The sequence below is a fragment of the Schistocerca nitens genome, unplaced genomic scaffold (genome assembly GCF_023898315.1).
Source record: "Schistocerca nitens isolate TAMUIC-IGC-003100 unplaced genomic scaffold, iqSchNite1.1 HiC_scaffold_363, whole genome shotgun sequence".
Lineage (NCBI taxonomy): Eukaryota > Metazoa > Arthropoda > Insecta > Orthoptera > Acrididae > Schistocerca > Schistocerca nitens.
The window spans coordinates 4591615-4611501 of record NW_026045897.1 but is presented as its reverse complement, the minus strand read 5'-3'; the positions used below and the strand labels follow the sequence as shown (position 1 = coordinate 4611501).

The following is a 19887-nucleotide window of genomic DNA, read 5'->3' as shown; positions in this document are numbered from 1 at the left end:
GTGCAAAAACAATAGTAAGAGAGGGAGTGTAATTGCACATGTTGAAAGATGTAGACACGAACTGTATTGATTCAGAGGTGTCTGGATTGTATTATATATTTTTAACGACTCGGTGAAAGAACAACAAATCAGCCTCACCTTACCACCAACTTTAAGATTCTTCCAAAACAGGTACAATATGCAGGCATATTTATGCTTATTACTGCAGGAAATACAGAAAAGCGTATCCTATGGTAGCAAAGTTACTATGGCCATTAAAAGAAAGTGAACTTCTCAGGGATGGGAAAAAGTCAGTAAAAGTTTTTGAAAATTATAAATTTCCTCCACAAAGCGGTAGACTAGCATGACGTCTTGTTGTCTTGTTGGAAAAGGCATATAGTGTTAATGGTTGAAGCATATTTTTGCACAAAATTGTGGGCTAACACATTCATTTGATTTGTTTTTGTGATGACCATGAAGACAGATTTGGCGTCGATTCAGACTACGACGACGATGGAGAGATGGATGAAATTGCGCCGTTGTCGCCGTAAAATGAGTGAAAAGCAATGAATATCAGTTATTTATTGCATTGTTGCCATTATAAAAATGTAGGGTGAGATGTTAAGATACAGGTCATTTATTTTGTAAACCATTTACCATATTGGTTAGCATTGTCATAGCAAGTCAAAAACAAATTCGTATATATACTGTTGTTGCTCAATAGCTTACACTTGAGAAAGAGAACAGAAAACTGTATCATCAGCTTTGTGTATAGAGGCAGTTGTTGCAACTTTGCTGTCACAGTATTGCCAGCATAACTTGACGTAATGTGGACTGTCACGTGCAATGTTTTTCTGGCACAGGTATAGAATAAATGCTTGAAATAATTGTGTAATGAAATTTTAAAAAGTGTAAATCAAAGAAAAGCGTATCAGAAGTGAGATTAGCAATGAAGTTAACAATAAATTGGGGACAGTGTACTTAAGTTATTGGTACTTCAGTTATTGGTTAGTAAGGTGCTCCAAATATTGATTTTTTTATATTGCCACAGAAATGAATTCTGTGAAAGAACTTACCTCAGTAAAAAGCAAATAAATAAGCTACTTAACCAATAGGAGTCTTTTGGTGAAAAGATTATTCACAAAATATAAACTGAGCAAGTCAAAACACACAGGGTGTATGTGACCCAGGAGATCCGGGAATTTCTTCATCCGGGAGAAAATCGGGAAAAAAAACAGGAATTTTTTAGAGTTCTGGGATTTTTTGTTTGTTTTTAGTTTTCAGTTAATTTTTGTAATTTTGGCTGGTAAGAAATAATACTCTAACAAAGGATATTACTGCATCCTGCTACAGCAGAATAATACTGCAGCAATAAAACATGAATGACAGGGGGAAAAAAAACTAGTTGCAAAGGAAATGCACCATGTACACAAGAAAACAGTGCTCGTAGAAGTGTCGGCCAGTAGCAAAATGTGTCAAAGGCTTTAGGAAGACTACGCAATGCTTCATACCAACAAATTGCCTCCAATGAGCATGACGTTGTAACTGTTTACATTAGATTCGTGAGAGTAGTTGCAAGTGGGGCCGTGCACATGTGCAGTTGTCGCACATGTTCCTTCTCCCGCTTCTGCCTACAAAAGTGTGGCTGTTAGCTGTATATGCAAGTTGCTACCCGGAAAAATTTTACTGGCGCCCGCAAGCTGCCATATTCACTGGGAGCAAACTGGGGTGTCTGCCTCAGGCGGCAATTTCAGTCAAGCATTAATTGCGTTGCAGAACAATGAAGTTAATTTTTGTCGCTTTGCAGAAGAAATATGGCATTATTAATCTTTTTGGCTGAGGCAGTCAGTTTATTTGAAACGAAGTGTCTAATTCAACACTATTGGCTAGTTTAAACTGTTCACTGCATTTCAAAAGGGCATGTTTTCATCTTCTAGTACGTTTGGCGTTATGCCATAATAAAGAACCAAAAATGAGATAATACAGTACTGGTACTCCCAAGAAAATTTACATCCGAATCTGGACATACGAATGTGCACTTTAAGTCAAATTATGCATTTTAGTATGGTTCACGAAATTCCTCTGATGTCTTGTTTCTTTTATGTCATAATGTAAGATCTTTTAATGTTTTATACATACGAGCATATGGGCTTCCTGCGTCATCGTAGCTGCGCAAGCGCGGTGACGCCTGTTATCTGGCGCTCTCTGGCAACTGTTAAAATGAACCTCTTTCTGACAGGGCGCGGGAAAATATTGCGAATGATTGGTTGAAAAGCTTTACTTTCAAAGTAAATTTCATTTTACGCAAGATGAACAAAGTGCAAGACTGTGCGATGAATTTCTTAAATAACAGAGCATTTGACTCTCATTTAAAAATAAACTATTTGAGGAGGACCATTTAGAAATAATTTCGAGCCCAGAAGATCAGACATTTATGTCGGTATTAAAAATTTCACTGGCGCATTTGTGTGATGACGTTTTTTGCGCGTGTTACACTTTAAGATCCATTATACATGAAAGTTTAGCGTCTCTTGCAGCTTAATAGTCGTCGAGGCAATATTATATGTGAAAGCTCTGCTATTTGTGTGTAAGCGCTGCTTAATAGTGATAATGCTATTTGCTGACTATATCGTGGGTCCTAAGCTCTGAATATCTGCTTAATTGGTTGGCGAGATCACGTGACATGAGGTATGACTGGCTTACAAAAGCACGTTGCAATCTCAATTTCAATTCTTCGGAAAGTAACATGAAGTGTTTGGTTGAATTCGAATTTATACTTTTGTAATACAAAAATAAGCAGCATACATTATCTTTTTTTCTGAGGTTCGTTTTCTATTGGGCTGAGAAATTCTATGCTGGTGTATAAAACCATAACCATAACCATTCAAAGGATTGATTAGTTTTACAGGTCCGAGAAAAAATAGAATGCCACTTAACACGGAAAAAGTGTTTCCACCCGTGAGAAAGTGTGTTTTCAACTGGGAAAAATCTGGGAATTTTTTCCTTGTCCGCCTATACACCCTGAACACAGTTCTCAAACACTAGATTGAAAAGCAGTTACTTGTTTGAGAGAGAGGTTTTAAACAGTTTGTAATGGGTGAAAACTGATCTAATACCATTTTTGTAGTGTGCATACATCATGCTGATTATTTCTTGCCCCTTGTGGCTATAATCTATTTCTTAAAATCAATTATTTTCAGAAATTGCATCTGAAGGTCTGAAAAACAGAGTGTTCGAAGTGTCGTTAGCTGATCTGCAGAATGACGATGATGGTGAACGCTCATTCCGAAAATTCCGCCTCATTGCTGAAGATGTGCAGGGAAGATATGTGCTTACAAATTTTCATGGAATGGACCTAACCACTGATAAGCTTAGGAGTATGGTAAAGAAGTGGCAGGTAGGTCTGAAGTTAACTTTGTGTCTGTATTTTATTAGTGCAGTGAAATATTCACAGAACTTAGATTGAATAATTTTCCTCTTTACAGACATTGATTGAAGCTAATGTTGATGTGAAGACAACTGATGGATATCTTCTGCGTGTGTTCTGCATTGGCTTCACAAATAAAGACCAGATGTCCAACAGGAAAACCTGCTATGCCCAGCATACTCAAGTAAATATATTTAATTACAGAAACAAAACTATTCTACAGTGTGGTTGATGGTAAAACAATTTAGTCTTCGTATTAACAAACTTACTTTTGATGGTCCTTAAGCACAATTCAGTTCTATGCAAGAAACTAACTGCTTAGCATGGCATGCAATTTAAATGCAGCAGTAGTGTCTGAAAAACCATATGAGGTTGGGTTAGTAGTTATTTGAGAAGTACAGGCAATTATATATACAGAATGAGTCTAATCAGTCACTTAATTATTGCCAATTTTATTTAATATGCATATTTCTGATTTATGATGATAATTTGCAGGTCCGCGCAATCCGGAAAAAGATGGTAGAGCTTATCACGCGTGATGTGGCACAGAGTGATTTGAAGGAAGTCGTCAACAAACTCCTTCCTGATTCTATTGCGAAAGACATTGAAAAAGCGTGCCAGGGTACTTACCCTCTCCATGATGTGTATATTCGTAAGGTGAGTTCTGAAAATAATTTCAAAATTGTGTATTGTGAATGTAATCTGCTTTATTTGAAATGTATTTGTGATTGATGTGCAATTGGCACTAAGGCGACTAAGGTTTTTCTCATCTATAACTTCTGATCAATTCCTTAAGTCATTCAGTCATTCAGTCAGGCAGGTGTTTTGTGAATAGAACGCCGAGGAACCGATTGCAGCTGTGAAGTTGCAGCAATGAAGTTTTTTCTATCACAGACACTTCTTCTAGTAACGAGTATGTGATCTTGGAACGTTTGTAGTGAGTTTTTGCTTCGGTATGTTGGGCATATTTTCTGAGTTTGTTTTCAATGAAATTGATTCAAAATACAATGCGTCTGTAAAGTCACGGTGTAATTATGAACACTTGTTGTGGCTAACAGAAATTATAGTATGATGATCAGTTGTATGCATGCACAGGTGATCAGTGCAATACAATGAACAGTGTAGCATCAGCAGAACAAGCCACGTCAGTCGTGATGTGGATGGTACAGAGGAAAGTTCAGTGTGTTCTGTGGATAGCTAAGTTTGAAATTGTTACCAATGTTGAGCATGAATGTTCTTGCATATACAACAAAGCCACCACATAGAAATAACATTAATCGATGAATAAGGAATACTGGCAGTTTGGACAAACTCTGTTCTCTTAGGCCTTTGGTAAGTGAAGATTCTGTAGAAGTTGTATGGGATAACTACCAAAGGAACCCCCCAAAATCAGTGTGTGTATGTGCTCAAGAATTAAAAAGACTGCAATTAATAATATTTCAAAGAAGCCTCTCCTTTTTTGGGTTGCTATCATTCCAACTGATAGACTCAAACGATTCCAGTTTGTTACAGATATGCTTAATGAGATTGACCATGATGATAGGTTTATGAAGATGATTGTGTTTAGCAATGAGGTGGTCAGTCTGTCAGCCATGTGCATTGCTATAACTAGAGAAAATGAGCTTCTGAAAATCCTTTTGCCTACATTGAGTACAAATGTAACAACCTAAGGTGAAAGTGTGGTGTTCGCTGTCTCATGGTACTTAATATTCCCATTTTTGCTTGTGGGGTAACCTTTGAGATGTTAGAATTGTATGCAGAGCCACAGTTTCCAGAAGCTGCCATGTTTAAACAAGGTGGCACTCCTCTACACTACCCTGCACACCAGTGTTCGAGTTTCTGATTGCAAAATTTCCTTGGAGGTGGATAGGAAGGGCTGGTTTTAAGTCATGGCCACTACATTCCCCAGACCTAACACCATAAGATTTTGCATTTGGTTTTATGTGAAGCAACATGTTTAAATGTACTGACGTAAGTCATTTGAAACAGAACCACAGAGGCTGTTAAATTAGGCATCCTTACATTTGTGTTGTGTGGGATGAATTGAAACATCATTTAAATGTGTGTATGCCAACAAATTGAAGCCATATTGAACTGTGCTGAAAAGGGAGGCACACTAGGAGAGTTTCTTTCATTTCAGTTTTGTTTCACATATCTTATCTTGTTTCATTGCTTTTCTGAGAGAGATTAAAACTGCACCATGACTGTAATGACACGCTTGTTATCTTGCACATTGCTTTTAGAGCATGTGGTGTCTTCATAGTGTTAATTTTGTAAAACTTTTTCCTATCTAGCCCGAAGTGTTTTTCTCGTAGATAGTTACCATTCCTGTATTGTTGAATTGAAAGATACGTATTCCGTGCAGTATTGTCAACTGTAAGCAAATGATGCTTGAAAGGTCAAACCGTAGTGATGATAAAATTTTTGTGGTTGTCAGGAGATGTGCCAAATGGAATTTCTCTATTAGGTTACATTGAACTGAAATGTGTGATGTAATGAATATCTTATCTTTAATAAACTCTCTGCATTTTTCCATGTTTCATAATCGTTCGAAACCTCGTTGGAAGGGTAGTATGGTATTTTGTCTGTGGTATATTGCCACCAAGCCGTCATAAATTATGAACTGGTGCAGATTAGTCATTACATACCTTTTTAATGTAAGATCTTCTATATGTTGGTGCAGGCACTAAAACTACTGCAATTAATGTTCTATAAGCTCATATTTGTTCTCTTCCACAGCTTTAATTTCTGTAAATTTTCATTCAAAAGTTGCTTTGGGAGCTACTGCCTGTTGACCTGTGAATTGAAACATATGAAGTAAGTTCTTATTATATTGCTGTTGTTTTGAAAGATTCTCTTTGAATGAAGAGATCTGTTTAGAGTCCCTTAAATGTTCAGTTATTGATTCTCTGCAGTTAATTAACTTTTTGTGACCGCATTGTAGACGGCTTGTTTTCCAGTGTCACATATTTCACAATAATGCGGTTATGTGGCAGTGTTTCTGTTAAATGCCCCTGGCTGTCTTACTTGGAATGTAGCCTCTCCATCTTCCTGACGTCTCCCATGTTTCTACCCCCACTTTATGGCCTCTTGCATGAGCTTCTCTCTCGTCTGCTTCTATTAAATTTAATCTTTAAACTCTGTATCGTGCTAACCTGCCTTTCCTTCATTCCTCACATTTCTGATACATATGTGGGTCATTCCATGTCAGTTCAACCAATTTGAGAACATGTTCCAGCTGATACTCTCAGATTTGGCTGAAATTTAGTACACCAATGCTACCAAGTGTGGAACACTCATGTACAAATTTTTAAGTTCCCCTGCCAATTAGTTCCAGAATTATGGCTTGTGAAAAGTGGCATGACGCAGAAATTGCAATCCGCATCTGGCAATCTATCTTCAGACCCAACTTCAGGTCTTAATAACTTTAGGACTATTCCACACAGTCTAGTGAAAATTTTACCACTCAGTAACATCCGTTTAGAGAACACACTCCATGAATCAAAAACCAACAACATATTTCTGAGGGAAAATAAAAAAACTCCAAAATGTGATTAAAAAAGTGGTATGTTAAAAGGTACATATTGTAGGTGCCCTCTATTCCAAATATAATTCGCTCAAAAAGGGTATAAATTTTTTTGTGGTAAGCTTAATGTGGCCTAAACACACACAGAACTCATCTTGCCCATATCAGTCACACAGTTACATGCACACAAAAATACAAAGATTTGAAAAATTATCTGAAAAACCTGGCTTTACTAAGTGTGGTAGCAGAAAAGGGACAAATGATATCCAAGCCAAATTTCAAACACTCCATAAATAGACCATAATATAATATGTGGCAAAATTTCAACTGGTTATTGCAAGGCATTTGTGTACAATAAAAGTTGACAGATTTATATGGTTAAGTTTCTTTTAAAACACGATTTAGCAAGTAATAGTGATGATGCAGACAGCTTGTTTCAGATAAAGCTGCAGGAATTGTTGGGAACCATTGAGCAACAGAAAGTTAAACAATGGTAGTTTTCAGGGACAGAATGAGTCATTGTTAGGCAGGAACAACAAAGGAAACAAGCAACAATTACAGGTTACTCATATTTTTAAGATTCTAGTTCAGACTGGTCAGTATTGTTGTGGAAAGTCAGTATGGAGGCAGAAGAGTGTACTAGTGGTGCTTTTGTTCAAACAAGTTGCACTATTGGTAGAGCACAAGCATCTGAATGTCATAAAACATGTGGAACAAAATGTGGCATTCGCTTTGTACTGTATGATCTGGATGAATGGGCCAAGATTTGTTCGGTATACACCCTGTGGGCACAAGAAGTACAGTTCCAGGAAACTTTATTGTTTATATCATCATATGAACGTGTTTCTGGATAAGTATTCTTTCCTACAAAGAAGTTGTTTTGATCCATTTCGGATTCATAAGAAGGCAGTGAAGTGTAGCCTCAGAAAAATTGATATAAAATCAGTATTAAAAGTGAATCAGTGCATGGGACTTAACATGAAACCAGAACAAAAGTTATGTTCCAGGTGTGTTACACTGCTAAAAAATGAAGCATATTCTGATAATTTACATGACAGTGACGAAGAGTATCAGCCATCTACAACCACAGCGGATGAGCAATTAAATACTTCAGTGACTGCTCTTGGTTTGTCTCCCATGAAGACACACAAAGTTGGGAAAAGACAGGCCCAGCCATGGTAGAAGAAAACTACAAGAAACTCAAATGGAATTAAAACACAAAATAGCTGACACTAATAGTGGAAGAGGAAGAACTACCTGCTCCAAGGGAACAGAAATCATGACGGAAATGCTCTGATTTGGACAAAATTGTGCACGATTTGAAAGAAAAATGTGCCATATCCACACGCCAGAAAAAAGTAGCTATTTCTTACCCTAGCAGCTTCCAGCTGGTCTATTGACTACACTGCAAAGGAATTCAGTGTTTCTACATATATGGTAAAGCAAGTTAGGAAAATGAAAGCAACCCAAGGAGTGCTTCCAAAGCTTCAGCAGGCTCAGGGTAAGCAATTGAGTTCAGAAATAAAGGTGCTAGTGTTGAACTTTTATGAAAATTATGACTACAGTCGAATAATGTCTGGAAAAAAGACAATGTAATTGTGAAAATAGGAAATGTACGTGTACAAATGCAAAAAAGACTGTTGCTATGCAACATATCCTAACTATATGTAGAATTCAAGGAAAAGTATCCCAATACCAAAGTAGGTTTATCATCTTTTTTCAATCTTCAGCCAAAATGGGTTGTGCCTGTAAGTGCAATAGGCACACACAATGTTTGTGTATGTGAGACCCATCAAAATGCTAAGCTGATGTTTGCTGCTGTAAAGGATTCTGACCTGGATTACAAAGGTGCAATGAAGCTGCTAGTGCAGGGATGGTTGAAAGAAATCATGACTTGAAAGAGTAAGTTTTATTTTATTATCACAGGTGGAGTTTACACACGTTTAATATCTGGAACAAAATTTCTACACACAAACAGTTACATAAATTTTCATCACTGATGTTTGCTATTAAGCGAGACTTATTAATTCAGCAAATGGTTTTCCAGCTCTCGCTATATTAAGCGCAATCTTATAACTTGCACATACCGCTGGGCTATTATTGTTGTTGTCGTCCTGAAAAATTGAAAACAGTGCTCCATAAAATGTTAAATCAGATGACATGATGAAAGAAAGTCGCAGATCTCTCGTGACAACAGCAACTACGACAGATCATCTAGTATTGTCAGATAGCTCTTCTTAAGCTCAGTCAATTTCCCCATCCGCTCAGAATCCGACAATAAATTGTACTCGTTCTTGTGAATGGCCTTCAATACTAAACTTCTGCTGACCAGCGAGAATACTGCCACATATTAAACATTTCGAATTTTCACGATTTTGCACATAGAAAAAAAGATTCTCCCGTTACTTTTAAAAGGTGGCATTTCTCCATTTCATTTCCTTGTTTCACTCTGCATTTTCCGGTTGTTGAAATACAACGTTCACTACGTAGTGGTCGCTTCAAGTAAACTTCCTCAGCTTAGCCTGGCATTACACTGCTGCAACCTGCTGGCTGTTGCCACAGCCCCGGTCGACGATTGCACACGAGCAGCGCACGTGCCGCGCTGTGCGCTCATGAGCTGCATGCAACGTTTGCCTGCCCCTGTGCTAGTGTGTGACATCAGTGCATGCTAACACAGGTGTGAAAAGTGTCCTGGTAAGGCAAATCTTGCAGAACACATGAACAACAAACTTTATGGTCAACTCCTTATGGATGACAATGAACTTGTTTATTATAAACAATGGACACACGTGGATCGCACAAGTCTTGAAACAAAGCAGAGTACAGTGGAAGATTTTGTTGAAATGTTGCCAAAAAATGAACGAACTGACCACACACACCTTCACAGCAACAGCACAATTGGCTCATCTCCAGTTATGTAAGGATAACTTGAAAAAAGTTGAAATTACAGTAATACTAGACTCTTCTAAAAATTATGCATTTATAGTTCAAGATGCCATCCAAGGATATCATTGGGACAACAGTCAAGCAACTCTCCAGCCATTTGCGATGTACTGTAGAGGTGAATCAGGTGATGTGTCCGTCATGAACCTGTGTGTTTTTAGTGACTGTTTAATTCATGATGCCATTGCAGTTCATGCCCCCATTCGCACGGTCATGGCGTATGTGAAAAACAAGCCGCCTCACATGCATTTTGCGAAATACTTCAGTGATGGCACAGCTAGTCTGTACAAAAACAGTTAAAATCTCAATTTATGCATGCATTACCATGATTTTCATTCACGCAGAATGGAATTTTTTCGCGACAAGTGATTGTAAAAAAGTATGTGATGGTATTGGTGCTACCATAAAGCGCATGGCATCACGAGCTAGTCTGCAGCACCCTACAGGTGGTCACATTCTAACACCTCTTCAGTTATTTGCCTGGGTATGGAAAAAGATCTCTTTCATACAATCATTCTGTTTCGAAGGATGAGGTGAAATCAGTCGAAGAGTCGCTAAAAAGCAGTCTAGAACACGTTAAAACTGTTGCAGGCACAAGGAGCCATCATCACTTCTCTCCAGTGGACTCTTAACAATGTGCAGATGAGCAGACTGCCCAGTTATAACTATAGGTTCCTGCACATGTGTCTTCAGTTTGTGACTCAGGATTGAGAAGCAAAAGCAGCAACATACAGCCAGGTTGCTATGTTATTGCTGTTTATGATGACAAATGGCACTTAGGATGTGTTGCAGAATGCTGTAAAGCAGAAGGTGGTGTATTTGTTAACTTCATGGCACCAGCAGGACAAGCAAGATCATTTCATTGGCCATGTTTGGCAGACAGGTGTTTGATTCCTTTTGAACATATTCTTATGACAGTTCCAGTTCCTACCACAGTGTCAGGAAGACATTACAATTTGCCACTCAATGTACAGAGTACAGTAGCTAAAGTGTGGGAGAACTTCTGTTTGAAGTACAATTGACTGGTTTTTAGCAGTTAAGGTGCAGTAAACATTGATAGGTTGTGCTAATCTATGTTGTTGCTTAGTGATAAAACAGTTGTGGGAGAGGATAAGAGGCAGAACAGTTTACTATACATTTTTACAAAATTGTGTTGTGGAACAATGGCCACATCACCAAATACATCTGTGAACTTGCATTGTACACAAATGTTTTGCAATAACATGCTGAAATTTTGAGATATATCATTATGGTCTACTTATGCAGTGTGTGAAATTTGGCTTGGATACCACTTGTCCCTTTTGTGCTACCACACTTCGAAAATCCATGTTTTTCAGGTAATTTTTCAAATCTTTGTATTTTTGTGTGCATGTAACTCTGTGTGACTGATATGGGCAAGATGAGATCTGTGTGTGTTTAGGCCACATTAAGCTTACCACAAAAAAATTTATACCCTTTTTGAGTGAATTATATTTGGCATAGAGGGCACCTACAGTATGTACCTTTTAACGTATTACATTTTTTAATCACATTTCGGAATTTTTTATTTTCCCTCAGAAATATGTTGGTGTTTTGATTCATGGAGTGTGTTCTCTAAATGGATGTTACTGGGTTGTAAAAATTTAATTGGACTGTGTTGAATAATTCCAAAGTTATTAAGACATGAATTTGGGTCTGAAGATATTGCCAGATGTGGGTTGCAATTTCTGCGTCACGCCACCTTCTTTCACAAGTCATAATTCTGGAACTAATTGACAGGGGAAACTAATACTTTGTACACAAGTGTTCCACACATGGTAGAATTAGTGTACTGAATTTCAGTCAAATTTGAGACTGAGCTGGAGCGCCTGGTTGAACTGACATTGAATGGCCCATGGTATATTGCTTGTTATAAAATTTGCTTACTGATTGGTGGTACATTGTTGCATCATACTAAGATTCTTATTCCACAGTAATCCATGTGCTCGCTTTCCGCTTTCACTAATATAACTTAGCATTCGTGCCATTGTCTTCTATTCCCACTCCCCAGGCAGTTGAAACTTCACACAGTCTGTAGTCCTTGCCCTATAATACACTGCCTGATAGAAAAGTGAGGTGGCTAAAAGGGGAGGAACTCAAAAGATTGAGACAGTATGAGATTTTACACGTGGCAGTACAGTCTCACTCAAAGTATGACGTTGCACCGATTTAGTTGGGAAGTGTCATAAGCCCATTGTATTCTTTCCTGAAGCAAGATGGCCCACAGCTGTTATAAGTGGTGCTCGATATACTGGCACTGAGGTGACGATAGCTTCGTTGGTGGTCCCGCATGTTCTACTGGATAATAACTGATGTCTCACCGGCCATCGAAGCACTCGTCAGTAACACAGTTCAGAGATGCATGTGTCGTGTCTATGAGCATTGTTCTGTCGAAAAGTGGCACCACACTATTCTCTTAGTAAAGGTAACATGTGTGAATCTGGAATATTCGTGACATACTGTTCTGTCACCTGTTTCTACAATAGCTACCTATGGTGACCTGAAGTCATATCTGATGGCTCTGCACACGATGACCCCAGGAGTAACACAGTCTCTCTCCAAAACATGAAAGAATTTAACCCCTAGCTAGGTTGGCACCATACTTGTCATTGATGGCCCTCAGGGATTGTGGAGTACACACGTTCATTGCTGAACACGATATGATGCCATTCATTAGCAGTCCATGCTCCTGTTACGGTACTGCTCCAGTTTCTGCTGTTTACATTGTGGTTTTAATAGCAGCCTGTGCACGGGACTGTTACTCCGTAGTCCAGCTGCTGCTAGTCTCAGACCAATGGTGTGAGATGACACAGCGTGCAAGGTGTGTGTTCTCGGATGGTGGGCATGATTTGCTGGAGTTAAGATGTTCGTTGCACAATGTGACGATTCTCTGATGTTTACTGGAACTTCGACAAGTGTGCTGTCCTCACGTTTTTGTGCAGTCAAACAGGCCACTATCGCATTTGGATACCACACAAATCCTGGATGTTATCCAGTTCGATGGGGTGGCCAAATGGAGACCCACAATGAGGCCACTTTCAAATTTTCAGATATAGATAACACTGTCTCACATCAGTACACAGCATCTCTGTGTTACTCAGTGATCACTCATTATTAGGGCCCGGATTTAATGACAGGTCATATTTTTTTCTGACCTATAGGGTGAATTTTAGAACAATTTATACATAAATCTAGGCACTTTACTGGTGAAAAATGTATTTTGATTGTGCATATAGTCATATTTCAACAAATTTTAGTAATATGTCATATTGCGGCTAACTTTTAATATAATAGGTCATATCTCTGTCAACTTCTGCCAAATATGTATATACCGTTTTTCTCATATCTTACGGAACACACAAATAAGAAAATGAATATGTTGCCCACGAGACAATATTTAACGTGCTATTATGAAAGATAAACAGATAAATTAGTACACAGCTTTACTTCTCCAGACTGTAGCAGAAAACCGGTGTACCACAACAGTGGTTTCCCGAACATAAAACATGTTGCGCAGAGTCGACAATATGCTCTCAGAACCAACAAAGGCGGCTTCTGCCGTAATAATCATCGCAGTCTCACAGGTGTTTCCAGTAACCAGTTTGAATACAGCCTTTGCCTTGTTCAACTTGCCTAAAGCAATGTGCTCAGACAGCGCAAAGTTGCGAGGATATGTTGGATAATTTGGAGAGAAGTTCTTTAGTATTGATGGGAAAATATTATTTTGTAAACTGTGTGAAGTTGAAGTTAGTGCAGAAAAGTGCTTTATTGTGCAACAACACTGTAATACTGCTAAACTCAGCAGCTGTGTGAAACGAAGTGCTGAAAATAACAGCAAGCAAACGCTGTTATTTGAACAGACAGATCAGTCGTCAACCGGATTTGTGAGAGATGGTGTCCTGCAACATCTCATTGGAAAAGCTGAAGAATCCATGCTTCAGACAGTTCTTGGAGAAGTACAAAACACATCCAGTTCCAGATGAATCTACACTGAGAATGAACTATTTATCCGTATGCTACAATGATGTGCTCAACAAAATACAAATTACTATTGCTGAGCAAAAGATCTGGCTGTAGATAGGTGAAACTACGGAGATTAGTGGGTGATACATTGCAAATGATGTTCGTGTTCTAAAAGTTGATGGCCCTGGAGATATGTTCATACTAACGTGTGAAGATCTCGATAGAGTAAACAATTTGACCATTGCTATTTTGTTTGACAACTCCATGAAGCTACTGTGGCCGGATGGTGTGAAGAGACAACATTTTGCTGCTTGTAACAGATGGTGCTTCATATATGGCTAAAGCAGCCAAAGGGCTTCAGAGTCTCTACCTCAGCATGGTGTATGCCACTTGCCTTGCACATGCATTGCACAGAGTTGCCGAAGAGGTACTATCAAATTACCTTGTTGTGGACAAATTAATTTCCTGTGGCAAGAAAATCTGTGAAGGCTCTGCTACGGGTGCAGAAATTCAAGGAACAAACACCTTCAACGCCCCTCCCACCTAAACCTGTTTTTACACGATGGGGTTCTTGGCTTAATGCTGCTAAGTATTACTGCACCAACTACACCCAAATAAAGACAATCTTCTGTGAGCTTGATAGCAATGAATCAAGTACCAACAAAATTGTGAAAGAAGTTTTTACAGATACATTGTCTCGAAACTTGGCATACATCAACGCCATTTTTTCAGTGATATCAAAAACCATCAAACGACTGGAAGCTGTTGGCACTCAGCTGTGTGAGGCCCTGAGTATTGTGCAGCATGTGCAGAGTGTGTTGGGTCGAGCCCGTGGTCATGTGGCTGACAAAGTGAAAACCAAATTGGAAAGTGTTCTCCAACGGAATCCTGGATATTCAACACTGTGCAAAATTAGTGACAGTCTTTCAGGGAATGCAGCAACATTTGAAGGTACTGAAACAAAGCTGAACTCCAGTGACCTGGTTGCCTTCAAATATGCTTGTGACGTCTTGTGAAGTGGAGAGGAGCTTTTCCAGGTACAAAACTATCCTCAGTAACCGTAGATCTCTGACAATGGAAAACCTGAAAATGCAACTTGTGATCCAGTGCAACTTTGCAGTTACTGAAGATTGACATAAGATATTAAATAATGTGAACACTTTATATACTATGTAGAAATAAAAACATTGTTTTACTGTTTCGATAGATGATCTTTTCACCGTACTTTGTGTTTAGAAAATAAAACATTCAGGCATTCAAAAACTTGGTGGTGCAAATTAGTCACAAACCTTACAGAAAGAAAGAACTATCCCTGCAATATTTTGAGAAGTGAATTTCGTATTACTTTATGGTGAATAAAAAATTAAACAAACAGTGCTTTAAATAAACTTCTATTAAGTCATATTTTATTTTTTTAAGGATATATTTGTGTACGTTTTAGGTTATAAACGCTTGCATGTTTCATTGTTTTTAGGTAAATCAAAATCCGGACCCTACTGAGAATCAGATGCTGTTCATGCTCCTTAATATATCTTACTAGGCGTGGTAACGATTATGGACATGACCCTCTGGTGGCGTGCAGATGTGGGTGTGTACATGCACGCTCCCATACCAGGTTACGAGGGTTGGAACTTAAATAGTAACAACTATTTATTCACAACTGATACAAAACTTACATGTTTGCGCTTGTTACTGTCCTTCAAAGTAGTCACCAGTGTTGGGTAGAACCTGTTGCCAGCGATGTGGAAGGCGTAGTATACAGTTAGCAGAGGCTCTTCTGCTGATGGTGTGAATGGAGTGGTCTACTGCCTGTCGAATCTCTGGAACAGTTCTAAAGTGAATGCCATGAAGTGGTTCCTTTATCTTCGGAATCAAATAAGTCACAAGGACTTAAGTCCAGGGAGTATGGTGGATGGTACAGTACTTCCCAGTCACATTGACAGAACAGAGCAGCCACAGCTTGCGCTGTATGCACCCGCGCATTGTCGTGCAAAATGATGGGTAGGTTGCACATAAAGGGTCGCCACTTCTTTCACAAAGCTGGTCGCAGGTGATGCTCCAAAAATGAGCAGTAATACTGTGCATTGACTGCCTGCTGTAGAGGAAAGTAATGCGTTACGATAACATCATCAGTCGTACACGAGAATCACCATAATTTTCACTACACTGGAGCTCTGAAGCACTTTAGACTTTCGCAGTGACCCCTGTCTCATCCAGTGTTACAATACAGTGTAAGAAAGCCTCTCCTTCGTACTCATAGTGCACCAAGTGCGTCAGAGCGTCGTAACGCATCCATTTCTGTCAAGTCGTGCGGAACCCATTGTGATGCAATTTTTCACGTGCCCAGGCATTCCTTCAGGATTCGAAGCACAGTTGTATGCGCGCTAATTTGGTTTCGTGGGCGAGCTCACGAATCGTATAGGGTCTATTACTGATGCGACAACAGCATGCACTTCTTCAGAGACGCAAGAACGACATGCCCGGTGTGTTATTGCCTCAGTTGTAGGCTTTTACCCAATGTGCCACTGTTCTGTACGGCAATGCCGATTCCCCGCACACCTTTTGAATACCTTGATGACACTTGTCATGCTGTATGACCTCTGGCACACTCAATCTTTAGCCAACTCAGTTGTTCCTGTTTTGAAAACATAGTGACACCGTTACGTTGGATCACTTGCTCACAAGTGACTGAGTTTCCCTCAATTGTGCGCACATTGGTGATGTGGGACAGAAGAGTCCAGTTGCTTGGAGGTATGATAGGTATGTCGACAATGTGTGCTATGAGTGACAATAGTAGATTCTGTTGCATAGTGTCTCCACAGCAGTGTTGCCATTATTTAAGTTCCAACCTACATACATTGATTCTTGTCGGAGTGTATCTAATTCTGTAGTGTGGCTGTGGTTCTTTGATGAGTTGTATGCTATAGATTCATTAAAATGGTCAGCAGTTACTCTATCATTGTTCCATGCTGTGTGTGAAGTACTTTACTTTGCATTTAGGAAGTTACTGCTCTTCCTTCTCTTTCAGAGGAAGGCAGTTCACTGCAGTGCAGCCGTTCTGCAACTAAAATTTCCATAGTGTTGAAGTTTCCAGTCTTTTATTTAAATGGTGCCTACCTGTGATTGCTGGAATGACTGTTAGTTGTGCACTGATATTGCCTAGGGCATGCCATACTGTGGTTAATGTTCAGTTGAGAATGCTCGGAAAACATGTTTGCATATGATAAATTTTGCAGATAATGAAGTGAAATGTTTTAGGGCAACAATATGATGGCACATATGGGCAAAAGGCGTAAAAAGATAAACGAAACCTTTGTAAATGGTGTGTGTTTGAAGTGTTTTCAATATATTCATATGCAGTAAAAAATAAAATTTCGTGTAAGAGATACTGGTTGTGATGTCATTGTGCAATAAATCCAGTGGAGAGAAGTGAGGTATTAATAATGACCTATACTGCTGTTGAGGATTCGTCTAAATCTGTGACAGTCCTGTCTTAACATTGCCAGTCGAGATATTCAGACCATTATTTATGCATACCTATGTGTTGTGCTCTAGTACATAAAAACTATTGTGATTGTAGTACCTCATTCATAGTTTCGCTTTTTGTTTATTTTACTCATTAGTTTGTTCCACATTCTGGCACCAAAATATTTGATTCTTTGAAGAATTAATTTCAATGACTTCTAGTTTAAGCCACTTTTAATGCTTGAAAATTGTTAATTTGACACCATGTAAATAATGTCTCCTGTTCGGATTCTTTCAGAATTTGTATTAGGAAATTGCTCATTGGTACACTTTGTGTTGCAGGTGAAAGTTTTGAAGAAACCTAAGTTCGACTTGTCTAAACTGTTAGAACTCCACGGTGATGGCAAGGGTGGCAGTGATGAACCTGGTGCTAAAGTTGACCGGCCTGAGGGTTACGAGCCACCTGTTCAGGAGTCTGTATAAGGTTTTGTATTATGTTGGAGTGAATCAATAAAACATGAAAACTGACATTGTTGTACTGTTTTTTCCCTTCTTTTGTCACTGGATGTTTTGAGTTTATATGTAAACATGTAATTCTAAATAACCTGGTTATTTGGTGTAGAATATATAAAATTGTTATAAGGAGTGCAGAAACAGGAAACAAACAAGAAATGTGGCTCAGAAATGAACGTACATGTCTAGCAGTGCTTGCTGCCTGCTTTGTTAAGAATGAGTCAGTGTTGTCAATAAATTGAATTGCTATGTAGCTGGCTGGAAGGATAGTCCGTAAAGTACTCTCATATTAATGACAGTATGGAATTACAGAAAACACTGTATTTCATTCTATAGATATTTCTCCACATAAAGGGATAAATTTTCGCAAATAAAGTGATTCACATAGTAACCTTTAAACTGTCATTCATGTGATAAATCTTTTAACCTTCTGGTCTGTATCTGTTCAGTAGAAATTAATGGATTAAGGTGTGCAGAATAAGTGTTGAAACAACTTCGTTGTTGTTGTTGTGGTGGTCTTCAGTCCTGAGACTGGTTTGATGCAGCTCTCCATGCTACTCTATCCTGTGCAAGGTTCTTCATCTCCCAGTACTTACTGCAACCTACATCCTTCTAAATCTGCTTACTGTATTCATCTCTTGGTCTCCCTCTACGATTTTTACCCTCCACACTGCCCTCCAATGCTAAATTTGTGATCCCTTGAGGCCTCAGAACATGCCCTACCAACCAGTTCCTTCTTCTTGTCAAGTTGTGCCACAAACTCCTTTTCTCCCTGATTCTATTCAATACCTCCTCATTAGTTGTGTGATCTACCCATCTAATCTTCAGCATTCTTCTTAGCACTACATTTCGAAAGCTGCTTCTCTCTTCTTGTCCAAACTATTTATCGTCCACATTTCACTTCAATACATGGCTACACTCCATACAAATACTTTCACAAATGACTTAATGACACTTAAATCTATACTTGATGTTAACAAATTTCTCTTCTTCAGAAACTCTTTCCTTGCCATTGCCAGTATGCATTTTATATCCTCTCTACTTTGATCATCAGTTGTTTTGCTCCCCAAATAGCAAAACTCCTTTACCACTTTAAGTGTCTCATTTCCTAATCTACATCCCTGAGCATCACCCGACTTCATTCGACTACATTTCATTATCCTCGTTTTGCTTTTGTTGATGTTCATCTTGTTATCCCCCTTTCAAGACACTGTCCATTCTGTTCAACTGCTCTTCCAGGTCCTTTGCTGCCTCTGACAGAATTACAATGTAATCGGCGAACCTTAAAGTTTTTATTTCTTTTCCATGGATTTTAATACCTACTCCGAATTTTTCTTTTGTTTCCTTTACTGCTTGCTCAATATACAAATTGAATAACATTGGGGAGAGGCTACAACCCTGTCTCACACCCTTCCCAACCATTGCTTCCCTTTCATGCCCCTCGACTCTTTTAACTGCCATCTGGTTTCTGTACAAATTGTAAATAGCCTTTCGCTCCCTATATTTTATCCCTGCCACCTTCAGAATTTGAAAGAGATTGTTCCAATCAATTTTCCTCTTTCTCGCGCATTTTGTCGAAGATATACCCGTGTCCAGTAGTGCACATGTAGTAACCTCGGTAGTGCACAGTGTTCTGCTTGGATGTGTGTTGATTCATATTGTCTTAGTGTTTTGATTCACTGCTTTGTTTTTAAACATGGCCAAAAAATATAACTCAGTTTTCTTAAAACAATTTTCTGTACAGTTTCCGTGCATTATCAAGTCGAGGAAAGGCCCGTTCGCCTTTTGTACAGTTTGCCGATATTTGTGTATCACATGGTGGAAAAAGTGAAGTTTCCAAACATGTGGAAACAAAAAAAGCACAGACACAATTCGAAGTGCGTCAGTAACAATAAAAAACTGGAATTCAGCGACAAAAGTGAAAGTGGAGTGATAAATGCTGAATGTTTATTTACATCTTTTATTTTAGGATATAATTTGGCGGTTAATTACGCTGACCATGCGAGTCACCTGTTCCGGAAAATGTTCACGGATAGCAGTATAGCGAAAAAAT

At 38.7% G+C, this 19887-nt stretch overlaps 1 protein-coding gene across 1 annotated transcript in view; it reads left to right on the top strand.

Annotated features, from left to right (window-relative positions):
* LOC126228334 (40S ribosomal protein S3a) overlaps window positions 1–17849 on the top strand; it is a 34397-nt gene extending 16548 nt beyond the window's left edge. The window contains exons 3-6 of the mRNA XM_049942285.1: window positions 3180–3376; window positions 3465–3590; window positions 3902–4063; window positions 17664–17849. Of these exons, the coding sequence (XP_049798242.1) occupies window positions 3180–3376; window positions 3465–3590; window positions 3902–4063; window positions 17664–17804 (626 nt within the window). The 3' untranslated portion in view covers window positions 17805–17849. The remainder of the gene's footprint in view (window positions 1–3179; window positions 3377–3464; window positions 3591–3901; window positions 4064–17663) is intronic.
* Window positions 17850–19887: the final 2038 nt, after the last annotated feature.